Source organism: Microtus oregoni, unplaced genomic scaffold, assembly GCF_018167655.1.
Source record: "Microtus oregoni isolate MIOR12 unplaced genomic scaffold, Mior012 000020F_ref0000438, whole genome shotgun sequence".
NCBI lineage: Eukaryota > Metazoa > Chordata > Mammalia > Rodentia > Cricetidae > Microtus > Microtus oregoni.
In genome coordinates this window covers 22,931,475-22,959,165 of record NW_024543079.1, presented here as the reverse complement: position 1 = coordinate 22,959,165, position 27,691 = coordinate 22,931,475, and the positions used below count along the sequence as shown (strand labels likewise).

Here is a 27,691-nt window from a genome sequence, read left to right as displayed (position 1 = left end):
TCCCTGAATTTTAAGCCAGCCAGCATCAACCAGAGGAGGAAGAGGAGTCCTTGTGCCCAGCCAAGCTAATTGCCTGACAAGAAAGGTTTTGAATCTTCTACTTAAAAGTCCATAGTGATTATCGAGTAATTATTCTAATGCGTTGTCATTGAAGTGTGAAGTTGGAAGTGCTTTAAGAGGAAGTGTGGGTCTCTTAATTTGCTAGACTAGATGCTAAGTAACAAAGTGGAAGTAAGAATGTATGTCCCATACAGATCAGGACTGTTGACTTATTCGTTTACACACTTGGTTCGAGGGTGGACCCCAACCCACCCACACGATCCAGTTTGTTAGTCCTTTGTACCCATCTCAGGAAGGATCTGGGTATATTCCCAGGCTGGTCCAATGTAGCTCATCAACACTATTGCAAACACATCCTATGGGAGTAGTTTGGACATACTAAAGATACACAGTTAAGGTGGTGGTTCTATCCTGAGAAAGTTCTTATGGCTTCTAACTAGCTGTCCAAACCTAAGGTCAGGGTGCCAGTCTGCTAGGGCATGCAAGCCATTACCATAGTGATGCCAATTAGCTTGGGTTTGGAGTCCTTACACAGTAAAAGACAGGATGGGAAGAGGGGAGGTGAAAAGAAAGGTTGGACATTTCATCCCTGCTTCCTCCTGGCTCTTAAGGACCCTGGCAGGGATAAGGCAATCAACAAAAAAAATCTTTTGAGTGTTCAGAACCTTGCAGTAGTGAGGAGCTCTTACCTTGGCCTAAGCCATGAGCAAGCAGCTTGAAGGGAGCTTCTCCAATGAGGAGAGTACCAGAAAGGGGGTTCCATGCTCCCCAACATATGACTTCTGATGCCGTGACACTGAGCAGACTCAAATACAGCTGAGGGTCTTGTTATTTGTTTGTTTACCCATTCATTTATTATAGTGTGCTTGTCTATTCATTTATTGTAGTGCATTTATACATTCATTTATTGAAGTGCAACAGCAACGTCCAATGCCCTGAATGGCTTTAAAGAGCTCCCAATGCCAGCTGACTAGTGACTACAGGCAACATTCATAAGAGCCCTCCAGACTTTAGGAAGGCCTTGTTTCTGACAGTGGCCCACCTCAACTTCCCCTTGTGTTTTTATTCCTCCCACAATCTCCCTTACCTCACTTCCCTTTTGCTTTAATTTGGGCTGTCTGCAAAGAACCTTGAGACAAAGATTTGAATAGAAATGGTTATTTGTGGTATATGATGATGTCACTGGAGACTAGGAAGTGGGATCAAAGAAAGAAAGGGTGCTAAAGAGTGGTACATGAGCAGGCATCCAACCCCTCTGGGCATGTGACACTCCATCCATCTGGGAACTGGTCACCTAGTTACCCTACCCAGAACATGAAGGAGTTAGGCACTGAGGGTTTTGTTGCTCAATCTTAATGCAAGGAGAGGTTCTTAGTCTTATTACAACTAGATATGTCCTCTTTTGTTGGTATCCATGTGAGGCCTGCCCTTCTCTGAACAGAAACAGGGGATGAATAGATTGGGGTGGGGAGGTGAGGGGGAAGCAAATGGGAGGAGCCGGGAAGGGAAATTGTAGTCGGGATGTAAAATAAATAAAGTTAAAATAAAATAATAAAACAGGTGACAAAAAGGTTATTACTTGAGGGCTACCCAGAGGATTAACTAATTACCCAGCATTTTTTTTTCTACACTTAAGCAGGTTCTGATGTCAGAAAATAAGTGCTGTTGTAAAATATGCCTAAAGAATACCGTAAGGTGAGGAAGGAACACCAGTGTCCATCAGTTGAATTCTCCTTCCCTGCAGACCCCTTCCCTGGCCCTCCTGTGTGGAACTTGCATCTCTTCTGTGAGGCTCAATCTGTCTTTCTGTGGTCACTAGAGTCCCTGAGTCAACAGTGGATACAAGATGAGTTCTACTATAGCTTCGTGGGGCCAAGAGACATAACGCTTGCTATGAGAAAATGATCTTATTTATTTTTATGTCTATGCATATAGTGTATTACATGGACATATGAGTATGTGCATATAAATATGCAGGTATGCGTATACATGTGTGCACAAACAAGTGGAAGCTAAGGGTCAGTGTCAGATATCTTTTCCCAGCCTTCTCCACCTTATTGTTTGAGGCAAGGTCACTGAACGCAGAACTCGCTGATTCGCTAGGCTGGTGGGCAAGAAGCTCCAGGACTCCACCTGTCTGCCCCACGCGCACACACACACATACACAAACACACACACACTGACTCCAGTGCTAGGATGGCAGACATGCAGTGCCATGTGCGACCTTTTACATACTTGCTGGGGATCTGAACTCAGGTCTTGTGTTTGCACAGCAGACACATGTACTGACCGAGACATCTCCCCAGCCCCAAGAAAACGCCTTTAAAAGAAATCATTTTCCTTTTCAAACCCCAATCCTATGAGCACTTTAAACCAGAAGCGGGGAAGAAAAATCTACTTTTTTTATTAGCGAACTACAGTTCCTGGGAGGTTTGGGATAATTTCTAGCCAGGCAAGAGCTCCACAGACCCGTCCTATGAAGTGTTCCCCAGTTCTTCATTCATGGAATCGAAAAGACAGAGACAGGAGGGCAGATGATTGTAGTAAAAGGAAATTATCTGTGAAATCCGCTGACTGTAGCTGCCACATAAAACAGCAGGGTGAAAGTCACGCTGCTCAGATACATTTTCTCCACGATTCAGAAACACTTATAGATATCAGCATTTCAGCTACAGCCCGTTCAGCCCCATTAAGTCACAATCCACAAATATCTCTTGTTATGTTGGGCATTTTTTTAAGTTTAACTACTGTAGCCAAAGTTCCTCAGTTTTTGTTATTGCTGTTGCTGCTGCTGGGGTGGTGTGGGGGGGGGGGGATGTGTGTGGAGGGGCAGGATGTGTTTGTGAGTGTATGAGCATGGACATGTTCACATGTGTATACAAGTACACACACAGTCCAGAGGGGGAGGTGCCATGGCTGGCTCTATCACTTTCTTGCTGATCTTGCAGAGAAGCTAGCAGTCAACAACCTCCCCCCCCCCTGCCCCACACCCCGTGGTTCTCCTACCTTGCTCCTACCCACACCCCAAATCTACCTTCATGCCCATAGCATGACTTACAAGCACATGCCACACCTGACTGTTTATGTGAGCTCTGGGATCCAAACCTAGTTCTTCATGCTTGCATGACCAACGCTCTTACCTCCCAAGCTGTCTCTCCACCCTCCAGTTCTCTGATTTTATTAGTCCCATTCAACTTTGAAATCATCTGATGAGGCAGAACTTATCTTTAAATTTTTCAGCTCAGGAGCCACCTCTTCTATGGGGACTCCTCCAGCCTCCTTCACTCCCCCTGCTCAGCAGAGCAGCTGTCCACCATGTAAGACAGGGAGAAACATGGCTGCAGTGATGGAAACCTCAGCTAATGGGGACTGAAACAAAGGGGGTTCCATCGCTCACATAGTGAGAACAAAGTACAAAGAACACTGGTTCTAGTGGCTGCTAGTACCCTTGGATCTTGCCTTCCCTTACCATGTTGGTATGTATATATCATTGTGCTTGTTACCATATGGTTACACAATGACTGCTGTCATTCCATACATCAGATTAAAATTTAAAGCAGGAAAAGAAGAAGGCTTGAATTGGATCTATGTTTTAGTCTCATTGGCCAAAGTCGTGTCATACAGCCATGGCTAGTTCTGAGGATACTAGAAAAGCTCACGATACTAATCAGCACAGCATTGGCATTGTACTCGTGAGATTAGAACATGAATATCCCGTGGATGGGCAACCTACAGTGTAACCGTATTACAGAACTCAACCCTGTGATCCTCTCTGCTTGAGGTTAGGGGAGCCACTAAACCTCTGCTCTCTAAACTGGACCTCAGATGATTCTTGTTTGTCCAAGGATAGTGACTCAGCCAGGCCATCGGGCTTTGAGTTGATGGCCTTTAATTTAACACAATAATGTTAAATTAATAAACAAAGAACTCCTTAAAATTTAAAGTTTGACGTGCTTGGCACAAATTCATTTTTGGTGGTCTCCAAGTGGTATATTCTTTAAGCATACGGATATTATGTCAGTGGAAAGGAAAGCCTGTGGACTTCACTGCCCCTGGAAGTTCTTCTTTGTCATTTTGTCTCTTAAGAAATTTGAAAGTCTGTCTTCTCAGTAATCAATCACGATTTTGTGTTCACTGTGACTATCTTTCTTACCTTATCTGTGTCTGTTGCATACACACACACACACACACATACACACACACACACACACACACACACACACACACACACACACACACAAACTTGACTCAAATACCCTCAGCTGATTTTGTTGAACTTGAGTTGGGTTTGGTCAGTTGCAGCTGGTCTGTACTAGCGAGTTTTCTCTTTGTCACCTGGTCTCTGACAGACTTGGCGAGAACAAGTAGAGTGAAGGGCACTGCTAGCTGGGTCTTGCCTCCAGAGGGCTGGCTAGCTTGGCCATGTCCCCACATCAGAGCCTCTGCTGCAACAGTGATCATGGTCTATGAGATGTGTCACTGCACCCAGGCACCTTCACCATTTCCCCCATGTACTTCCCAGAACAACTGTGTAAGCCACCTATGTGGCACACCGATTTGTCTCCCATTGGAGGCTACATAGGGTAAGAAGGATTCCTTGAATTCACGCAAAGTGGAAGTGTCATATCTGAGAGTTGACGTGGCCCTTCCGTCTCTGGGTGTCCTCCCAGGCTCCAGACATTTCTTCTGCTAGATCTCAGTGGGGACACCAGCTGTGCTGGGCTCCCTTCACTTAACAGAAGTCATTCTGTACCAGCCCAGCCTGGAACCTGACAGATACAAATACATGACAGATACTGCTGCCATTCAAGAACAGGGAATACATGAGCAAAACTCATTCATACTCCCAGACTATGCACAACCAATGCCAACATGGAGATTCCCACTCTGACAGCTCTCCCCGACTCTGAGAGAAGACCCTGTGCTCTTCAGACTCAAGCTAAAGCTCTCGAGAGGATTCTGCCCCTTTGCTAGACATACTCATTATCTCTGCTCTGGACCTCTCCTTGGCTTGTTCCCATTTCAGATCTCTCTCGTATTTTACAGCAAACCTTATAAAAGAAATAGCACTAAGGAGTATTAGCGATTCTGATGGGCAGCCCCAAATTAGATGGCTGGGACTCATGTTTCTCTTTCTGCGTGGTTGGATAGACAGAAAAACAGAAGGTGAGCTGGAAATCAGAAGGGTCAGAGACAGCATGAGTGAGAACTGACCTGAATAGAAAGAACTGGACTCAGAGAAGGGTGGAGGAGACTGAAGTTCAATACAAGCCTTGCTATTTGCTCATTGCATCTCCCTGTGTCGTCTGAGAAATGGACCCAGGGACTGCCTGGCTCCCACAAGTACTGGAAGAACTAAGGGAGCTAGTTCTGTGAAGGACATAGGGTGGGATCGCACATAGTGGCAAATGTTATTCTCCCTCTTCGGTGATATCCTCTATCCCTTGGAAATGTAGGCCCGGACAAAGGAATCTAAAAGTCCTTTAGTCTTTTGCAGAGATTTGTGCCAGTTTCATGGACAGCCCTATAGATGCCACACTTCCTGTAAGAGTTCTGCACCATACTTCTAGACTTTGAGCCTTTGTTTGGGTCCTTTGTCCTTTTAGTTTGTGCATTTGTTTATTTTCCTCGTGGGAACCTGCTTTCCTGTGAGCCTCGTGGGAGAGATATACAGGAGATTAAAACCACAGACGTAATCTCCCACCACACACACATACAGAGAGAGAAAGAGAGGCCATAAAGTGCCCTAGAACAGACAAGGCGCCTCCTCTTGGGCTTCATAGCATCCCCTGATATGCTTTGTCATAGCATGATTGACAGTGGGTCCCCCCACCTTGCCGCACCCTGTCTTGTGAACCGAAATCAGTGTGGCTTTCCATAGTCATCACCCTTGAAATCACTGAGAGCTTGGCAGCTCTGTTCATTTCTCATCCCAGCCCGAGCATGGGTGTTACAATATTGGATGGAGGTTCTTGCCTTGAAACGAGATCAATACTTAATATGGGAACATGCTCTTACTGAGAGGGCGTATGGACTTCTAAGCAGCACCAGCTGCTCCAGTGAGCTGACTGTGTCAGTGATAGACAGCTTATTTAGGTCTTGGTTAATCCACAGATGTGTTGCTCTGTATTTCAATTACTTAATTTGGATGTCCTCTCAAGGATAATGTTAAAACTTACATGTCACTGGATCAGCCAAGACACACAACAAGAGAAGATTGGAGTCTATTACAGATTGGAGATGTATTTCTGGCAGATCCAGAGTGCTGTAAAATACAGCATTCATTTTCTTGTTTGACATATTCAAAAATGCCATGGGCAAATGATTTTATGTAGATTATGAATATATCAAGTAATAAAAAATTATTTTAGAGACTTCTCTGGGTACACTCTTCCTGGACTTCTCAGAGGCTAGCAAAGTATAAAAAAAATTAGCTCTAAAATTTCCTACCACCTACACAAATCACACAAGACATGCAAATTTAGGGTGAAAGGGGGGAAATGTGGCTAATGATTATAAAATACAGGTAGATTGATTCTAAAGAACATAGCTGTTACCTTGACAGCATGACCAATTCATATGCAAATGTACTCGTGTATGTGAGTTGGTCTACACAATCACCTACAGAATTTAACAAAAGAGAGACTGTCATTTTTAACATTTCCATAGACCGGTGACGTGGAGATGCATTTTCTGATCACTGAATGTACATTCACATAGTCTCTCTTGACAGCATTGCTCCGAATGATGACTCACAGCAGATCTGCCCATCCCCTGTGGTGTGTTTTGCTGGGTGTTGATAATCTAGTAGAGTCTGCAGTTGAGGACACATCATCTTTGTGCTTGCGTGTAACATTTCCACAGAATGGAGCGTTACATTGTGCTTGAGAATCTCCCTGTCCTGTGGGAGATAGCAAACACATACGCATGGAAAGAAGTCAAGTGCATACAAAGGGACGCAGGGGACGAAATTAGTGCACTGGCCAAGAGTCAAAAAAAGCCTGAGATCATTTCTAGCTAGGACTGCAGCAGGAGGCCTCAGGACGGAAAGCTGTGAGCAACAAAAACTCCACTAGCAGGCTGAGTGCAAAAGGAAAGCATTGGCTTATGAAATTCGAACGTCCACTTGGTTTCAAACTGAGCTATGACAAGTGTTCACAGGATGTGCATGTGTGCATGCATGCGTGTGTGCGTGTGTGTGTGTATGTACATATGTACCTGTTGCATTTCTTGATTCAGCTTCTTAATGTATCATTATCAGGCTCTCTTCTGTATGACTGCGACCTCTGGAAGCTACAGGCTTGAGGGGTATTTATACTCTCTATTAATCTCTTGGCCCCTTAAACAAGCTCCCCGCCTACTTATCACTTTGTGACAAGAAATGGCATGTTCTGGTAGCTGGCCTCGGTCTTATGCTTGTGCCCTGTGGTAGTAGTAATCAATGGGAAAATATGCTAGACGACAGCAATGAATCTACTCACAAAGATGCTGGAAATTGAGCATGTACCGGCAAAGACTTTAAGCTACAAATACTGGAAAATTCTAAAGCAAACTGCACCAGCAATGCTGCTGGTATGCTATGAAGTCCAGAGTCACTATGGGCTCTAATGCCATACGACCCATGACTCCATGGTGGCACTGAGGACTCTGCTGCTTCCCAGCTCTAAGAACCCCTTGTGACCTGTGCACAGCTAGCAGCAGAGGATGAGAAAGTTGGTAACTCTTTCCTTTCATCTGATTGGATGAGCTTAAGTCACATGCCTACCTCTAAACCAATAGTTACCTCTACTAGGAATACTACACGATGACTGGCCAATCAGTAATCCTGGAGAAAGGGCGGGACACTTTCTATCTGAGACACTACGAACGGTGCTAGGGTCCCCTGAAGAAGAGAGAGCTGTGTGTTGGGTGGTCAACACTGGAATCCAACTAAATGTTCATTGCTTTGAGGTGGTGCCTTGAATGAGAAAAAGGACCACCTCTGGCTAGAAGGTGAGATTCTAGGGATGTTCTAGTGATAGCTGACCACAATGTGGAAGCAAGTTTGTACAGAGACTAGGTAGTAAGTAAGCTCACTGGGATGTGGTCAGCTAATCCTGCTTTCAGGCCTGCCTTGGGGTGACTCCTGAGGACGTAATTACAAGAGGAAGTTCATATCCTCAAGAACTTCTGGTGGTAGAAACTGGCAGCAGACTAATAGAGTGAACCTATAACTTACCAAAATAAAAAAAAAAAGTCAAGATAGGAGGGTATAAAGAAAAAGGTGGGCAGGGAGTCAGGTGGGTATCCGAAAGCCTATCTGAGAGAAAGGATGTTCCAAGTAGAAGCAACAGCAAGTGCAAAGGCCCTGAAGCTGGTGCCCACCATCTTCTTGGAGCTTAAGAAGGGGGATAAGAGGCAATGAGTGGGTAGAGAGGTCAAAGATGAAGCTAAAGACAGGCCCCAAGTCTTTTAGCAATTGCAGAGACTTTGTACTTACTCTGAATAAGATGTTAAATGTATGCTAACAGGGGATATTAATTGGAGAAGACAATGATCCAGCCCTTTCCCCTTGCCTCTGCCTGATTCTTAAGTCTTTCTTCTCTCCTTTCTTCCAGGCCATGTACATGTTCTATGCTCTCGCCATCGTGTGTGATGACTTCTTCGTCCCATCCTTGGAAAAGATCTGTGAGGTATGTGGGGACACATTCCCGGTGTTTGTGGGGGGCTGGGATGAGGACTGTGTCCTGCCATGTTCTAGCCTCTTCTCCGCAATCCTGAGGCCCCGGGGAGTCTCAAATGTAAGCACCTGCAGCCTGGGAGAGAAAGACAGTGCTAGCTCAGTCTGCATGGCATTTGATAACCCAGGGGATGGTCTGTTAGTGGGGATACTTCCAGAATGTTGTGCAGCAACATAGTGTGTGGATGCTCCAGAGTGTAAAATGTGTGTCGTAAGGGGTAGTGTTTGCAAACAACCCGCACACATCCTCCCGTGTACTTTACGACGGTGATGTAAATCCTGTGGAGACAGATGTGGCACTGGGTCGTTTAGGGGAAAAGGACAAGCTCAAAGCTGTGTTCCTTGCAGATGTAAATATTTTTTCAAATAATTCTAGTCCCCTGGCTGTTAAACCCACAGTTGACACCCCAGGCATGGGGGGGGTCATACTTTGTGTTTTGCTCCTCCACAGTTTTGTTTTCAATTCTGCTGCTTCTTGCTCCCTATCCTTTCCACTGCCTTCTTCCCTCTGGGATCCTGTTAGGGTAGGGAGCTACCACCACTACATGCTTCCCTCACGCTTAACTCTGTTTCTACTCTGGGTGGAGGCCTGGCAGGTGCTGGGGCAAGAGAACTGGGTGAAAATCATTACACATTATTCACATTAGCACAACCACTGCCAGGCTGTGAAGAGCAGACTCAAAAAAAAAATATTCAGGGGTCAACAAGACGACTCAGTAGAGTCAGTAAAAGTACTTGCCACCAAGCCTGACTACCTGAGTTCAACCCTCAGGCCTCATATCGTCTCCAGCAAGTTGTCCTCTGGCCTCCACATGTGTGCCCTGGCATCTTCACCTGCACATAGGCATGCACACACGTGGGAGCACACACAAGCACATGCACATGCAATGTGCACACACAAACACATGCAATAAATAAACCTAAAAAGGCTTCTTCAATGTTCACCCTACCTAGAAAGCTCTCAATTTTTGCCGGTTTCATCCTGCTATCTGTCCTGAAATATCTCTTTCTTACATGCAAGCTTTGTGATTTTTTTTTATGTACCGTGTTTAATTCATTATCTGAGTTTTCAGAAGGCAGTCTCCCAGGCACGTGTCCTACCTGCAAATCCGGTAGCCATCAAGCCCCGTGGCCCCTTCTTGCTCCACCTGATTCAGTAGATCCCAAAGACCAATGGAGAAGGCATTCAGAATCTCTATTTCTAATCAGGTCTTGGGTAGTGCTGAGGATGCTAGTCTGCAAGTCTCACTTGGAAGATTACTGACCCAGGCAGTTTCTTCCAAACTCCGGACATTTCTTCTCTTTTGTGTTTAGAAATGAACAGTCATTGCACCGTATCTCTGGATAGGTCATAGGCGTGTGTTCCTCTCTGCAGTGACAGTAGATTACGGAAATGAGGGTGGTGTCTGGAATGCACCGTTCTCTAGTGCGGATGTGATTGTCACAGTGATGCAGCCCAGGAACAGGCTCGTCTTAGGTCAAAGCCAAGGGGGCGTTCAGCTCTGTAGTGGGGGCGTTCAGCCCTGTAGTGGGGGCGTTCAGCCCTGTAGTGGGGGCGTTCAGCTCTGTAGTGGGGGCGTTCAGCCCTGTAGTGGGGGCGTTCAGCCCTGTAGTGGGGGCGTTCAGGCCTGTAGTGGGGGCATTTGTGATCCCTCAGTCAATCTATGCAGATTAGCTCCAAATCCATGACTGTTCAACTCTCTTCTGAAAGTCGTGGAGGACTGTCATGTTTTGACTAACTCTAGACTGTGCCTAGTACAATGTCAGAGTTACATAAATATCTGTGGCTTATGCTTTTCAGAGAGAACTGATAAAGCAAAAGCTGGTGCATGTCTAGAAAGAATACACGTTTGTATTGTTTTTGTTTCCTTGAGTACTTTCCACCCCCGATTAGTTGAGTCAGTAGTCAAGGATACAGAAGACCCACTTACCATCAGTCGGTACTTTATTCTTTTTTTTTTTTTTTTTTTTTTGGTTTTTCGAGACAGGGTTTCTCTGTGGTTTTGGAGCTAGCTCTTGTAGACCAGGCTGGTCTCGAACTCACAAAGATCCGCCTGCCTCTGCCTCCCAAGTGCTGGGATTAAAGGCGTGCGCCACCAACGCCCGGCGGTACTTTATTCTTATGCAAAGCAAAATTATTCTGCCTCTTTCCATGTGACCTGTTTGTTGTTAATAGCAGAGGTATTTAATATGTCCTATTAATATAAATACAGATATCAACTTGGGCCCTCCATTGAGGAAACCCACAGAAACTTTGAGAACATGCATGTCTTTCTAGGAAAAAAAAGCAATCAAACAGTAGCAGAGGAGAAGACAGTGGAGTGTGTCTTTAACAAAAAAGTTAAGATGGAAAGAGAATGTCTAATGGGATAAAGATGCTATTTTTCCTGGGTCCCCAGGGTGCAGGAAACTGGCCGTGTTGCTAAGTCAGTGCGACTGTGGCCATCCCCTAACCATGTCTTAAACTCTGCCAGGTGACCACAGTCAGCTTCTCTCTAGGAATCTAGAAACCGAGGCTCAGAGACTTAGAGTATCCTGCCCCAAGTTACACAGCCGTTTAAGAGAGGAGTCATGATCTGAGCCCATGTCAGTCTGAGTTTACCACTGGGTCACCGTCATACCTGTTGCAATTCCGCAACAATGTCTATCAGGTATCCTCAGAACAGGCTCCACCTCTAAGATCCACAGCTGTCTAGGGAGGAACAAAGCAGATGAGGTGCCTCCATTCCCAGAATGCTCCCTGTTCCCAACCAAATCCAGCTTTAGAGGCAAAATAAGTTACAAGAAGCATGCCAGGCCACATGCCTGTCTCCATGCGTACAGCTCCATGGACTTAAAGGCATGCTGATTGCTGAGAAAATGGCCTGTCTGTAGGATGAGGATAGAGTTTGTATCTCCTTGGAGGTCCCAGGTTTATGTCTCTGAGAGCCTCATACTCAAATGTCCCTGAATCTCCCATCTTTCACAGGATGGGGGCCGTGATGCAGGACCACCCATGGTGGCCTGGCAGGACTTCCTAGCCTGGGACTCTTCATACAATCTTTGTTCCCCTAATCTCTTCATAGAGAGGTGACACTGTGTGCTCGGTGCTTGCCCCCAGACTAACTCTGGCGCTAAACGGAGATGCTCAGAGGGGATGTTATTTGGACTTTGGTAAAAAAAAAAAAAATGATTCTAGAAAGAAATCCACATTACTCAATAAATCATAGCTGAGGCAGAGGGGAGGGGTTCCAGCTTGAGTCGGGAAAATTGTTGGGCAGGGAGAAGAAAGGAATGCCAATATGATCACCCAGAATGCCAGCAACAGGTCAGATAAGTCACCAAATCTTGGCTACGACGTTACATCATGGAACATACAAAGGTGTTAGAATGTGGAGAAGTCCTTTGTGTGCCAAAGATAGACACTGTAATTCTGCTACACCAAAACAAACAGGGGAGGGGGTGTTTCAGAGACTCAGCAAGTAGAGGAACGTGGCATTCCTGGAGACCTTAGGTTGGTTAGAGCTTATGCACAAATGAGGACTGAATATCAAGAGTAGGAAGGCTTTAGGGCCATGTGGAAGTTACAAAAGCTGCAGTGGGGCCGACTGGGCTGTGGAAGAGGGACAGGCCCTGCTTCAAGTACCGTAAACACTGAACTAGGCTCTGTGCCAGCCAAGCTATGTGCCCTAGTGATCTATGAGCTTGCAGACCACTGATAAAATGAAACCTCCACCTTCTGTATGCAGGTTCCACATCCGAGCATTCAGCCTTGGATCAAACATTTCTTTTAAGTTTCATCAGTATAGAACAAATGCAAACTTTCCTCCATATCATTATACCCTGGATAATACAGTAGTTTATATGGCCTTGACCTTGTATTAGGAATTGTGAGCAATTGTGGGTGATTTGCAATATATGGGAGAATGTATATAAGTTATATGCAAACACTACACTGTTTTATATGAAACTTGAATAGTGCTTGGATTTGAGTATCTGGGTCCTGCAGGGAAGGAGGCATTCCTGGAACTAATCCCTATTGATCTCAAAGGCTGATTGTATTCACAGAGGGTTGCATGAATCTGGTAGGGATTTGGCTCAGAGAGAAGGGAGCAAGTGATGGATGCTACCATGGTACCAGGGCAGGGCTATATGGAGGGAAAGCCCAAAGGTCTGGAGGAGAGGTCTTGGTGACAGAGCATTTCAGGAAAAGACAGAGACTGCCTGAGCCACTGAACCTAAATGGGAACCACAGGACCTGTTGTTCACAGGGAGCCCAGGGTGTTCAGCTGTGGTCATGGAACGCAGGAATTATTCTCTGCTCAGAATAAAGCTAAGGAAGACTCTCTCCGCCCCTCCCTCTCATATAGCAACTAGCAATGCAGAGCCAAGAGGGCTTTGTGATTAGTGATTCTCAGAGTCCAGCGAGGCATTGCCAGATCAGAGTGAATTAGGCATGAAGGAGGGAGAGAAAGAAAGAGATCTAGAAGCAAGAGAGAAACCAGACTTAAGGCCAAGCTTCATAAGCAACCATGAAAACCAGCCAGTAGAGCTCGGGAGGGAAGTGCGGCAACTCAGGTCTTTCTAGGGAGCGGAGCTTCCTAGATTCCTGGTTCCCGGTGTCAAGTTGGCTTCTGGCCATCCCCACCCACTGAGACTCAAGTGCCCAGGGCTTCCCCACCAGCCACAGCTTTTAGTGGTGAAGTACCATCTCAGAGTCTCTTCAGTACCCATGTGAGCCTTAACTGTGAGTACAGAGCCAAGGAACCCAGGGTCCCAAAGAGACTCCTTTCAGAGACTCCTCCGAGTCCATACTGCCTCTCTGTGGCCAAGCAGAGAAGTGCAGCCACCTGTACCACTGAGAACAAGAGGGGCCTGGCATTGGAAACTGGAATTCTCTGCCCTGACGCCAGAAGGGAACCGGGTGCTTATCAACAGCCAGCAGCTTACTTTCTGACATATGGTGGAATGCCAGAAAGCTAAACACACCAGCCAACCACCAACATGCATTCGTCTTGGGTTCCTGAGAACCAGCTTCTGCCTTAATACACAGGGTGACTTAAGGAATGAGAAGTGTCCCAAAGATCTGGGGCTGCACCATTTTCGATTCAATCTCAAGGCGTCTCTTCTGCTGTGACACCCGGAGTTTGAAGGTCAAGAGTTGGGACTGAGCTTTAGGAGAGTGATTCCTGAGGCACAGTTACAGGCTTGAAAGCGGGCCACTGTGAGCTTGAGGTAGCCGAAGCTCTGCAGTGGCCATAGTCTTTGCATGCTGATCTAGATTATATACATGTCTTCTAGCATCCGAGGTTCTTCCAACAGCTAGGGAGCAGAGAAGAGCTGCCATCAGAAAGGATATGACCACCCACCATGCCCACGCTGTTCCTAGCCCCCACTCCACTCTCCTGGCCATTGGCACAACAGCCCCTGGGTGCATTTGGGTTGTGGACCCCAAATCTTCTGTAGAGCCTTCTGGCTAATGAAATCTTGTAAGCTGCTGATTCTGCAGGTGACGGTGAGCAGATTGCAGAAACCGCCAATCTCTGAATGGAGGACCGTGCAAGGGACTGAACCCCGCCCCTGGGTCCCTCTTAAGTCCCAGAGCTTAGGACCTGGGGAGTCACAGTCATGTGTATGCCCAGGTAAAATCCCAACTCACCTGTCTTGTTTTTGTTCCTGCACACAGCGCCTCCACCTCAGTGAAGATGTGGCAGGAGCCACATTCATGGCGGCAGGCAGCTCAGCCCCAGAGCTGTTCACATCGGTCATAGGTAGGTGACATTAGACGGATATCTCAGCCCTTCCCTCCGTGAGAGAAAAGGACTGTGGGGAAGAAGGCCCTTGGATTTGGGTTGTCTGCCATTAACAAAAAAATGAAGTTCACAGACCCCCCAAGCAGAGCATCTCACTTTGCTGTGTTCATTCAATAATTCTCCTGTGTGTGAACTTGTCCTTGACCCAGAGCCAGTGCTAAGGGGAAGCTAAGGGACAGTCTCCCCTCTGGGCTCCAAAGCTCTTCCCAATGGCTAACTACTTCCTGTGGATCCTGAGCATAGTCTGGAAGTAGGAAATGTCCTTTAAGTTCTCCTTGGACTGCAGCTAGACCACTGCAACCAGGCAAGTTTTGGTCTGTGTTTCAGGCGTGTTCATCACCAAGGGTGATGTGGGAGTCGGTACCATCGTGGGCTCTGCTGTGTTCAACATCCTGTGCATCATTGGTGTCTGCGGGCTCTTTGCTGGGCAGGTAAGACTGATGGCTTCTTTGTGATGGCGGTACGTGACACATGAGGAAGATGGAGATCTGGAGCTGAGGCAGGAGACTGTCTTGCTGCAATTCACCTACATGGGATCCTTGGGCAGTGCGATCGAAGCTATCCATCAGACACCTGAAGCCACTGTTATCTGGTTTCCAGACTGATGGAAAATAGGCTTTCCAGCTCCACGTAGGAAATTAACCAGCCTGACAGTGTTAACTGTGAACGTGAGAACGTGACGCCCACCCCCAGTTGGAGAGCTACAGGTCTGCACTAGAACGAGCTAAACTCGTTTCCAATGTGATGGTTGCCTCCGAGGAAATGAGATAAATGAGAAAGAGGGAGAAGAAATGAGACAATTTGTTTCTGCTTAAAGAAGTCGTAGTTACGCAGTTCAGGGTGCCTGCCGCCTTTCTTCCTACCGCTGGAACTTCTGTAGTCTAGAGGGGCCTCGGAGTCCAGAGTTAAGCAAAGGAGACTGTTCTAATGCCAGGGGTACCCCGGGGCCACTGTTCATTATGAATAGTCTCAGGAATTTGTTCAGAACTCACCAGAGTGTGACGCTACTGGGCAGCCAGGGTCAGAGCCTAAAGGTTCACGGGGCCTGCAGCTTCCCTGCGACTCTCATATCCTGGCTTCCTCAGAGAAATGGCCATCAGAAATGGCATCCTCTGTTCTCTGCCTAAACAGCCAAGACTCAGTATCTCCTAGAAAACCCCGTTTCTGATATTCCAGAGGGACCTGGTAATGCACTTCACCTGATCAGGAACCCCAGTGTAGTCTGTGCCATGCCCTGCTGGAAGTGGCTGGATGGTATAAAGGGCTAGACAAATACTGGGGTCCTTTACCCTTCTGTGTGTCAGGCCTCTCAGTCTCTCAGAAGCTGCTGAGGATGCCATGATGTTTGCCCCTCAGATCTACACTCAGGAGTTCCCACAGAATTCACCCCTATGCTCCATGGCCCACTTTTACTGCCACCTTTTCTATGCCAACCCATTTGTCCAGCCAGCCCACTTGTATTTGTTCCTTCCAAGTGACAGGCAGAAGGAACACCTTGATCTTGTCAGGCGTCAGCTCCAGGGTTCCCCGGAGCCCTGGGCTCCTCCTCTCCAGAGGCTCCTGGGCAGGTGCTTTGTTCGTGAAGATTGAGGTCTGTCCCACTCACTAGATTGAATATGTTCTGCTTTCTCCATGACCCGTTGTGCTAAATGTAATGAGTCCACGCTGTAGCATTCTTGAATTCGCCGCTGAAAGCACACGCTGCGTGCCTGCCTTCACTGCTCTCCCTCTCCCCTGCCTGACCCTCCGACTCGCCACTGCCTTCCGGAGACGGGTAGTCACACCAGCGGAAGCTGCTGCCGTTCGCGCTTTCTTAATTAGCATCGTCACCGTTGGCTGTATGATTATTAGCCCGGCCGTTATTAGTGTTGTCATGAGTTCATTAGTCATGTGTACCTGCAGCTTGATTCGGAAGCAAGCCCGAAGGGGAGGAGGTAATGGAAGGAAATGAAACAAATGCCTGGGTGGCGTCGACTCGGTGCCACACAGCTGATTACTTACGAAATGACTGCCGCGTGTTTGTGGCGTGTAATTCATCAGCAGCGCCACCCGTCACAAGCTTGGCGAGAACACCTGCTCATGGCTGAGGCACAGGTTGTTGGCATCCATCTTTCTACTTCCTCTGGGTCTTGGCTGGCTGGTCTCACAGGCCCCTGTGACTGGAAGGAAGTAACAACCAGAGTTGTTCCTGGAAGCAGCCACCAGGGTGATCCTAGATGCACCCTTCCTTTTTTTAAGTTTTTTTTTTTTTTTAAATTTTTTGTTTGTCTGTTTGTTTGTTTAGCCTGTGCCGACTTGGAGATTTCCAAAGCCGTCCACACTTGCCTATTTTGTTGATTCCCTCACGTCTTTGCAGAAAACATGGAATTGTATTTGGGGAGGAGCATGGGCCAGATAATCAGATTGACCTGGGATCGCATGCTTGCTCTGCTGCTTGCTAGCTGAGTGATTTTGAAGAAGTCATTTTAGCTACTGGAGTCTAATCCTTCTCATCTATAGAGTGGGTATAAGCATGCCTACTTCTGAGCGTTGCCATGGCGATGAAATCTATCGTGTTTGACATTCATAATAGTACTTGGTCTGCAAGGACAGTCAAAGCAAGTTAGACACTTTTATCAACTCTTGGTAGACTCATCCTGAGGTCCCCACTGCCAGATTCCATCCTAGGTTACTGGGAAGGTTTGGCCACTCAGCTGATGGACTGTTTGACAAGGGTGTCTGTGGCTCCTGTCAGAGACTCGGCGGGGGAGCATCGAGGTCAGGAAGAGGGTCTTGTAAATGAGAACGAAATGGTATATTAACATTATGAGGTCAGAGGACTAGTGCTTGGTCCTAGGCGGTCTCATGAGTGGCGGAAAAGAGCAGTCGTTGGGAAGTGAGTGTTGCCTAGCCTCATTGGGGGGCGGGGGGGGACACTCCCAGACCGCAGAGCTGGTGCCCTGGGATGTCACAACAAAGGACAGGAATTGGGAAATGAGTGATTAGTAAATCTAATCATGGGTATCACTTGGCATTATTATTTATATCATTCAGCACTTTCTCCTGGCTGGGAGAATTACAGCGAGCACCCATGGGCCTCTCTAATGCGGTTCAGTTTAAAGGGCAGTGCATGAGGAAGTCTGTCACCCATCTAAAGCTAAAAGTAATTAAACTGTAAGGTTCGAGCTCCTGCCTCAATTAGGGTCTTGATGGATTCCGTGTAATTGAATGGCTGCTGTATTAGCAGTTTACAAACATACCCGATACCTTGTGTTTGCCTGAGGTGCTTTGCGGAGGTTTCATGGGACAGGAGGAAATTGCCTCTCAGAAAGTAGACTTAGAAAGAGGTTCTGGGTGTCCCACAAGACATTTACAGAGCTGTGGTCCTCTCAGTTTGTCCTTAAGAACAAAGAACGACAATGAGGTGAAACCATCCAGGTCTTGACGCAACCTTCTAATATATTTTGCATATGGCATTAAAAAGATTTCATGCCAATTTTGTAAAACAACATGCTTATGAATTTAAATCCCACCATTCGGAGCATGTTGAGCTTCGAGTACATAACCACAAACAGAGAGTAAACAGTTTAACTGCAGCCCAGATTAGGACTTTCATATTCTGGTTATTGCAGGCTGGCAGATGGCTCCGGTTTGTTATAAAAGCTCCCACATTGGCTCCTGGCATCCTTATGATGTCCCTGATGTTCTTTGGCGAGGTCCATCTAATCTTGGCTACGTTTGCCTTTCTTCAAATAGCACCCTGCCTGAGCTGGCTCGTTTACACAAAACAGAGCTGCACCAAGAGGTTAGGCATCCCAGCTGAAGCTTGCCCTCATTTGAATATCCCCAGAAGAAGACTTCAGCAAGGAGTCAAGTGCAAGTAGTTAATTTGAACAGTTGCCCCAAGGAACACTAGCAAGACATTAAGGACATGAGACAGGGAAGAGAAAGCCATAGACAAAAGCATTGATGAGCAAGTTAGCACTATCAGCCCCTGGTATTTGATTCATCAGTGGGGGCTGGTTTACAGGTGTGTGGTGATCTCACATAAGAGGCAAGAGCGCTGGGGTACTTACTCACCAACTTCCACATCCATTCCATAGGACTCTGGGTAAGAACCATGAATCCCTCAGCATGGAATGCTGTTGGGTAGCCAGTCAGGGTGGACCTTGGGACCCAGAGAAAACCCCAGGCAGAGGGATGCAAAGTTTGCCTACTGGAAGGAACTGAAAAGGTGGAGAGATACAAATGGGCCCATAGACCAAGACCAAGGCTTCAGTGTCAGCCAGATAGATAGATGCCATCTTCAACTCCGCTGGTGGGTGCAATTGTGAGGACCAGGTGACAATTTAGAAAGTATAGATATGGATTCGTCGTGGTACAATGCTTGCCTAGTGTGTGTGAGGCTTTGATCCCTAGCACTACATACATACATACATACATATATATGTATTTTAAAGCTTTTAAAATATTATTTATGATTTTCTATTTTCCAAAAGTGACTGATTCCACTTTCAAGTATATCAATTTTGTATGAATTTACTAAAACTATGATTCTCATAATATAATTAGTAGGTTTACATAAAGCCAGAAAAATCTGAGGATTTACCAAGGTATAATATTCATATAGTACTATGTGTACATTATATAATGTTTTAAAAAACATTCTTTTTAATATGTCAATGTATGCTATTCTTCATGTATCTTTGTCATTTTGGACTATGCTGTATAAATAATAATGTTTTTGCATGGGTTGATGGATGGATGTGTGTGCATGTGTGTGTAGTGTGTATATGTGTTTGTGTGGGTGTGTACACACGTGTGTGAGGTTTGGGTGTATGTGGAAGCCAATGGTCAACATCATGGGTCACAGTCATCCTCCACCTCCTTGTCTCACTGAACCCGGAGCCAATTACTCAGCGGGGACTGTCTACCTCTGCTCTCCGACTGCCGAGGTTACAGATGGGCCCTGCTGGACCCAGTGACTCCCCAGATTCGGGTCGGTATGCTTGTGAGGAAGCCCTATATCAGCCATGCTGTCTCCTTGTCCAAATAATAAGGTATTGAAAGGAAACCCGATATATACCACATGTATTGCAACCTCTGGAGAGAAAAGTACAAATTAATAGTGACTCTGATAGTTAATTTTGCCCCGGGTCATAGCTTCATTAAATAGAAAACCTTTCTTTTAAAACTGCAATTTTCACAACTCATATTAAAAGCCATAATAGGAAGTGGAGGGAGTAGCTACTATTCAATGAACTTATTCAGACACCATGCGCAGCAATGGTCTGTGAGCATTTGTACAGATGTACCCACTGAGTTTTAAGGTACAGGCTAGAACTATCCTCATCAACGGACTAGGAAATGGACCCTAGAGAGTTGGGAAAGGGGGTCTACTGAGGTAGTTAAAACTAGAGCAGACATATCTACTGACTTCATAATCCATATGAGAAGCCACTGATTATAAAACCTCTGCATAGAGCTATAGCACTCTCATTATTAAGCTGAGATTTTGTGTGTCCTTTAGAAGTTTGGGGTGTAGAAGTTGGAACCGTGCAAGGAATGGTCATATCAACAAGGTAGTGGTGTCCCAAATGGATGATGGGTGCACTCAGCGCAACTAAGGTGTATCTAGAAGCTTCTCTCATAATCCAAAAAGCATCTTCCACATCTCAGTAATGGAGATTCGAGCAGATGGACATAATGGAAGACACGTGGGTCTCCTGTATACATTAATTCCTAAGTTATTGCTCTCCAGAAGAAACTGATTACATCTATCAGTCCCATCTATTACGTCCCAATTCTTGGAATCAATTCAGATCCCCAAGTTGGTTAGGGACTATGAAAAGTGAGAATGAAAACCACACACCACCAGTTCCAAATCCGGGATTGGAGGTCAACTATCCACTGTAAATAGGGAGGTGATGGGACAAGAATGAACTGGAGTGACCCCTGGAAAACTAAGGATTGGGGATTTCCCCGGGGCAGGATACGCTCGTGTTTGGTACTGTCAGAAGCAAGAAAGCAGCGTGTATGGTGCAGAGATGGACCTGAGCAAGGGTTGACCCAGGAAGCAGTCTTTGTCGCCTGGGAAAGCAGAGGTTCTCCAGCAGCTTCTGCAGGCTTCCTGCATCAGGAGACAGATTGCAGATCCAGTCCAACTAGATGAGATGAGTGGCTTAAACTGCCAAAGCCCCATCTTCAGGCTCAGCTCCACTCATCCCAGTGCTGGCTCTGGAGGACAGGGAGCTCCGGGCATGAGCAGATAGGATGCCCCCGTTCTGTAGCAGGTGTGTTCCAGGAGTGTTTTCTTTCTAATCCTGGTGGTAGCAACTCCCTGGCTATTCCCATGTCCTGAAATCAGCCCTGTCTTCAGTCCCACGTGCACATTAAGTGCAGAGGCTTTTGGTTTCTGGTGATGAAACACCAAGTTTAACTACATTATAAGTAAAGAGAATTCAGTGATGTCTCTAAAACTGCACAGGAACGTGTAGGGTTTGACCAAGGCCCTAACCCCATTGTTGTTCTCTTGCCTCTAATCACCTCTGTCTTTGTCAGATTAGTTTTCTTTGATGGAAAAAAGCTATAGCTGTTTCAGGCCTCGTGTACACATACCACATGGGTCAAGAAAGGAAAAAAGGAAATGTCACCTTGTCCACACTGCTGTTCAGCCCCTACTTAATATCATCAAACAAAAAATCTAGATGGGCCCATCAGATTTGACCAACTGTTCTGACTAGAGTTACCAGATTAGCTTAAGTTAGCAAGAACTACCCACTGATGCCTTCTCTCTAGAGATAAGAATCTGATCTACTCCACCCTTCGGGTCCCCCTTGTCACTCAGTACAGAGTCAGAGATGAACTGACTGAGCCTGCCCTGGTTCTCAACCTGTCTCACTGATTTCCTTTCCTGGCCTGGTCTCACACAGCGCTGCCACTGGAATTTAGATGAACATATGCTGTCATCTTAGTGTGTGTGTGTGTGTGTGTGTGTGTGTGTGAGAGAGAGAGAGAGAGAGAGAGAGAGAGAGAGAGAGAGAGAGAGAGAGAGAGATTTGTGTTACTGTGGCCAAATAACTGACCAAAACCTTACCTGGAGAAAGGATTTGAATCATGGTTTCAGAGTTCGTGGTCTCTTTACCCCATGTACCTGAGCAGAGCATCATAGTAATGGGAACAAGTGGCAGAGACTCTTCTTAACGCACAGAAATCAGATGGTGAGTCTAGAAGGAAACAGGAATAATCCACACCTGAGAACCTGCCCGCTGCCCTACACTCTTTAGATGGACGCCAGCCCTAGAATTTCTAGAACCTCCCAAATTTCTAGCACCACCTGCCTGAGTGGAGACCAAGCCTTCAAATCATGGGCCCCTGGAGAACATTCTACATTCAGGCTATCATGGTATATTTGTCTTTTTTTTTTTAATCAGAAGCTTCCAAACTGCTTTTCACAGTGGGTACCTGTGCCCCCTTCCTCCCCCGAACAGTGAGATTGCAGGCATTTGCATCATCACCACCACTTGCTGGGGTCAGTTTTACTTTGTTGTCAATGATCACAGTCATTTCAGCAAACAGGAAGAGTGTCTCTCTGCATGTTTAGTTTGCGGTTAGAGGCATCTTCTTTGGTGAAAAGTATGTTCAAATCTATGACCGTGCTATCATTGGGACCTTGTCTCTTCCTTACGCTCTTGTCCCAGCAGTCTCTAAATCATGGCACTCAACTACTCCTCTGAGTCCTTCTGTCCAATTTGTTTTAATTTCCAAATCAATAGCGAGTAGGGTCATTAGAAATGATTTAGCATAGCCATAGAGATGTTTTATTAGTGCTGTTGCCCTCACTTGGGTTTGCAAGTGAGGTACTCAGAAACCACACTCTTCAACTGTGCCAGAGAAAATAAAGAGGTTGGTGCCCTTGTGCCCAGCAAAGCAAACTTAGCAATAACTGAGATCCAAGGTACAGATTTTCAGAAGTATGCAGTGGAAAGCTGAAGTCCCTGGAAGGTGGGGTGAGCATTCCTCCCATTGTAAGCCTCACGTTGCTCCTGGAACGTGACCTTCAGGTCACTGTCTGCCTCCTTGGCCTGCCTCTTAAGGGCTGGCTGTCTGCCAATGAACAGGGAGCCCAAAAACCTTCTCTCCATGCTACAAAGCATTTTTCAAAAAGGAAAGACCAACTTTGAGACCTAAAGCCATTTCTTCTAGGGACAATTTCTTGTTCCTGTGACAAAAAGACCTAACAGAATCAACTTAAGGATGGAAGGGTTTATTCTGACTCTGAGTTTGAGGGTGTAGTCCATCGTGGCAAGGAAATCATGCTGGCAGAAGCATCGGGTAGTTGGCCATATTTCATCCCCGATCAGAAAGCAGAGAGAGATGAATGCTGATGCTCAGCTGTCCTCCTTCATATTCAGTCCAGACCTCAACCCGCGGAGCGAGCACATGCTGATCATACACCGGGCGCGGTTCCTGCATCTTTAGCTATATTCACAAGTTCTGTCCTCAGATAACTGCGGAGACCACCGTTCTCAAAAGAGTAAACTGAGGCTCCGAAATGTTTAGTAATCTCACCACACTAGTGCCTCAGAGGCTTTGGGACCGCAGTGTCCAGCCAGGGGCATCGAAACGTCTGCCACTTTCTCCAGTTTTTACGATAAGTCCATTTAGATAAGAAGTCTCACTCCCTAAGCTGCCAGGCCAGGCATATGACAGCCATTCCCATCACTCCTTCACAGACCACTGCCTTTCTCATCATGAAACCTGTAGGAAGCAGAGGACATGAACAGGTTGACTGCTTCCTTTACCCTCTCCTGGATGACTTTACAGCACCGGTTGAGCTCACCGGCGTTGAACTATCTTAGCTGCACAAAGTCTACCTCCAAAAAAAAATCTTCCCGAGGGACTCCAGTACTCTGTCCCTTGTCACAGAGACTCCTCATTTCCTGTATGCCCCTATGTACCAGAGGCCCACACAGCAAAAGGGGTGAGACATTGGGATCATAGCCCTGTAACTCCACGTCAGACAAAAGAACACAAGACACCTCCCTGATGCAGGGGAGCCCAAGCATTGACAAACCCTGAGAGTGTGTAGAGCAAGACCGTGAACCTGCCTCCTCAGTTCCTTAGGCTTCTCTCCAGACTTCATCCTGGTCTCACTTCTTGTCACCACATATATATGGTGCTGGCCCACGTATATGCAGGACAGTGTAAGCTATGACATAATACACCAGGTATCATGATCTGAGCATAAGCAGCTACAGTCAAAATCCCTGTGGAAGGATCCAGTGTCACACCTGAGGCTCCCCAGTGCTTGAAAGTATGTACCTGTTTGTAGACAGTATTTCTGAAAGGCGGTTTGTCTGGCATCTGGGGATTTCAAGGCAGAGTAATTATCCACTGAAGAATGAACCCAGAGCAAGTGTCAGACCTAAACTGAATTCCTGTCACAGTAAGTTCTTGATTTAATAGGGTTCACTGAGTGCTTACAACCTGCTGGCCACTGTTAAGCACCAGAAATGCCAGTAAGAAGAACTGCATTCTAGCAATTGACTGTGAGCCATAGGATGCTATTAAATATCCGACAAATATGGCAGTTGGTAGGTAGGAATGTGGAAAGATGGATGAACGATGGGTGACAGATGGGTGGATGGAGAGATGGAGTGCAAGAGGAGGAGAGAGAGAAGATATTCCACTTGTTTTGGGTGCTAGGAAGAAGGTGTGGTTTCAATTATGAGTCAGTGCTATGGGAAAAAAGAACAGCATAGGAAGAGGCTTATAGAGAACACACAAGAATAAAAGGTCTGGACTTATAAAGAATTTCCAGGAGCATCACCACCACAAATGCTGCTAGTTCAATGCAGTGGAAAATACTCCCTTCCACCGTAAAGAAAATGGTGCCACTTTAGTCTAGACTGATTCAGATGGCACTCTAAATGTGAGTCACTTTGAGCAGAGGGAACACACCATCTGAACAAACACGCCACTGCTGTCACTGGAAATACTCTAGAAGGCTGGTCTATTAGCCTCACAAGCCAGAGCAAAGAGATAGCAATGTGGAGGGTATTAGGAAGATGCGTGCCCGGAGGCTACTGCTGTTTCCGACAACAGTGAACATTTGAGGTGATGACAAAGACACAGGAAAGAATGACAAAATTAGGCTGTGAGTTCCCCAGAGGCATCTCCGCCTGCCTTCTAAGGTAAGACTAGAATCAAGGACCTGAAGAGATAAATCAGTTCATGGAGTGCTTGCCATGCATGCATGGGGAGCTCAGTTTGGATCCCAAACATCCATATAAAAGCTAGGTAAGGCGGCCTGCATCCGTAACCGCAGTATAAGGGAGATGAAGGTGTAAAGATGAGCAGACTCCTTGAACTCTCTGGTCAGCTAGTCTGGTCAATAAGACCCTGTCTCAGAACATAAGATGGAAGAGAAAGACCCCGACCTCTGACCTCCACATGCACACACAGAAATGTGAATTCACATGAACATGTGCACAGAGTAGCATCAACCCCTGATGAATACTCGCTTGACCTTTGAGCAAAGACTAACTGAACTGTTCTCATAGCCCTTGGTGGAAAGGCTCATATATGATCTTAGAGAGCGCACAGTTCCCCCAAAGTCTGGTACACACTGTAGGAAACATTTCTGTGTCTCACAATTTAGTCCCACCAACCAACTCCCAAATAACCACACAGAGACTTATAAGCCCAGAGTTTATAGGCATGTTACTAACTAGCTCTTACAACTTAACCCATATTTATTAATCTATTGTTGCCACATGGCTCATGGCTTGTTACCACACATCCTGTTCCCTCCGTCTCTGGCTGGCAACTCTGCCTTTCTCCTTCTCAGAATTCTCCCAGTTTGATTCTCCCACCTAACCTCTTCCTGCAAAGCTATTGGCCAGTTGGTTCTTTATTAAACCAATGAGAGCAATGCATATTCACAGTGTTCAAAAGGATTAATTATTCCATAGCAACACACAGACTAAGGAGCTTCTGTTGATTGTCTGCCTGGTTAGATGGAGAAAAGGCAGATGTCACAATGTGACACAAAGTGTATTGAGACACAATCAGTAGAAACTCTTTGAGCAGAACCACAGACAGCCATGATACAGAGTGGCAGTTTAATATGGCCATCCCTCCATTGTCTGTTATGCATAGTAACTTAGACAGTGATGATCTCTGCTCTCCCAGAGCTTACAGACTGACATAGGGACTTAGCAAAAAAAACATATAAACCAATAAGTGATGAAATCATAGTTAAAATTTTATTCTTAAAATGTGTTGGTAATGGTGTAGGGATGATCTGTGGAGAAGACAGAGGACTGACTCTAACAAGGAGAAGTCTCTCAAAGGAACCCTTAATTAGGAAGGCAACTCCATAGGAAGGAAAAGGAAATTCCAAGTGGAAAGGTGAATGGGGGCGGTGTCCAGACACAAAGCAGTTAGACAGGGATGAGGGTCCTAGAAAAGGCTAGTTTGGAGCCTGGTGCAGAAGGATGAGTGTGACAGAGAGATTGGCTGGGACAGATCAGGTCTGACCAGGGGTGTTGTGGGGGTGGAGATTGGGTGCAGCGGGGAGCCACTGAAAAGTTCAGATCCCCACAGTAATGATATCTGCTTTGTACTCAGAGAAAATTGGTCACGGGGAGAAGGGTTCTGTGGAGGAAAGATGGCAGCAGGGATCCAGTAAGGGTTGCTATGAGAGACTTGAGTGGATTCTGCAATTGGAGGGACAGTGAGAAGTGACTGCTGGATTTAGAGCATGTCCCAGAGGTGACACGAAGAGGATAATGAATTGAAAATGGCAGTGAAGGAAAGTAATAAGTCACAGCAGACACTGGGGCTTTTAGCCTGAACAATGTCAGTGGGCTACAGAATATTTATTGACTCTATTAGTGCTGACAGATTGGTCATGAGAAATTAGAATCTGTTTCCATTGAATATGTTGTAAAGTCAGCAATTCCTTGTCAGATCCAGAAACATGCATGGTCACTGAAATAGCAAAACGGATTTCAATTTTTAAAAAAAAAAATTAGCTTTTTTTACTTTTTAAATTATTACCCTTTTTAAATTTTTTGATTAAAATATAAGATATCCCCTTTCCCCCTCCAGCCCCTCCCACGTATCTCTCGTTGTTCTCTCTCTGTTCACATCTTCTTTTCCTTTGTTATATTTACATTAATGCCAAAATATATAAATACAACTTACTCAGTCTGTTTGGTGTTCCTTGTATATGACTTCAGGGCTGACTACTTGGTATTGGATAACCAATTATAGCGCTCGTCTCTATGGAAGACTTTTTCTCCTGTTGTTACCATTCCTTGGTTGCCCATGTGGGACCCACCCCTAAACAAGTTAACTTTTAAATTAATTTTAACTATAAAGCCCACATTTTTAACTAAAAGCTCTATCACCTGTCTGCTACTCCCCAGTCATTTTTATTTTGTAGTTATTGTCACTACTGGTCCCACAAAACCTCTCTAAGCAACCAAAGTATCAAAGAGACATGACTCCCATTGGCGAGGCTTATAGTCAAAAGACTGGCTGGCCAGTTCCTTGGTGACCAAAGTATTCAACTGTATCAAACTCTAAATTTGTCTTATCAAACATATGAAATTCAAGAATTCATTGCTAGGGTCAAACTTCTAATAATTTTCTAATTATTAACATCTTAGAATGAACTAAAGTAAACACACAAACCATGGGTAGTGCTACCCAGCTCAAAATCAATGTATATGACTTTCAAATTGACAAAGTTTCCCAGACTCCTATCAGCCATGGTAGGAAGTAAACAATTGTAATCGACACTTTCTCTAGTGTCATTTGACCCATCCATACTGTTTTTCCCAAGATACTTATATGCCCAGTTAAAGCTTGGCTAGTTCATCAGCTCACACTGAACTGCAGAACCTTCAGGCTATCTTCATCCCAGGTTTTCTAACCTCCAGACAGTCCCTACATCAGACAGTAAGGGCTCAATCTGCAATTTTAAAATGCAGAAGCAGTGGAGAGAACCATGAGAAGTTCTGTGAGCTTCCTGGTTTTGTTCTTCTAGTGTGACAAAACCCTTTTCTAGTCCGCTTATTCTCACTGTGTGCCAATCTCCCTTGACATAGGTGAAGTAAGTCACCTATGC

The 27,691-nt window shown here is 45.8% G+C and overlaps 1 protein-coding gene across 1 annotated transcript in view; it reads left to right on the top strand.

Annotated features, from left to right (window-relative positions):
- Positions 1-27,691, top strand: part of Slc24a3 (solute carrier family 24 member 3) — a 465,376-nt gene that overhangs the window by 329,016 nt on the left and 108,669 nt on the right. The window contains exons 4-6 of the mRNA XM_041670589.1: positions 8,658-8,732; positions 14,445-14,529; positions 14,899-15,002. Coding sequence (XP_041526523.1) covers positions 8,658-8,732; positions 14,445-14,529; positions 14,899-15,002 — 264 coding nt within the window. The remainder of the gene's footprint in view (positions 1-8,657; positions 8,733-14,444; positions 14,530-14,898; positions 15,003-27,691) is intronic.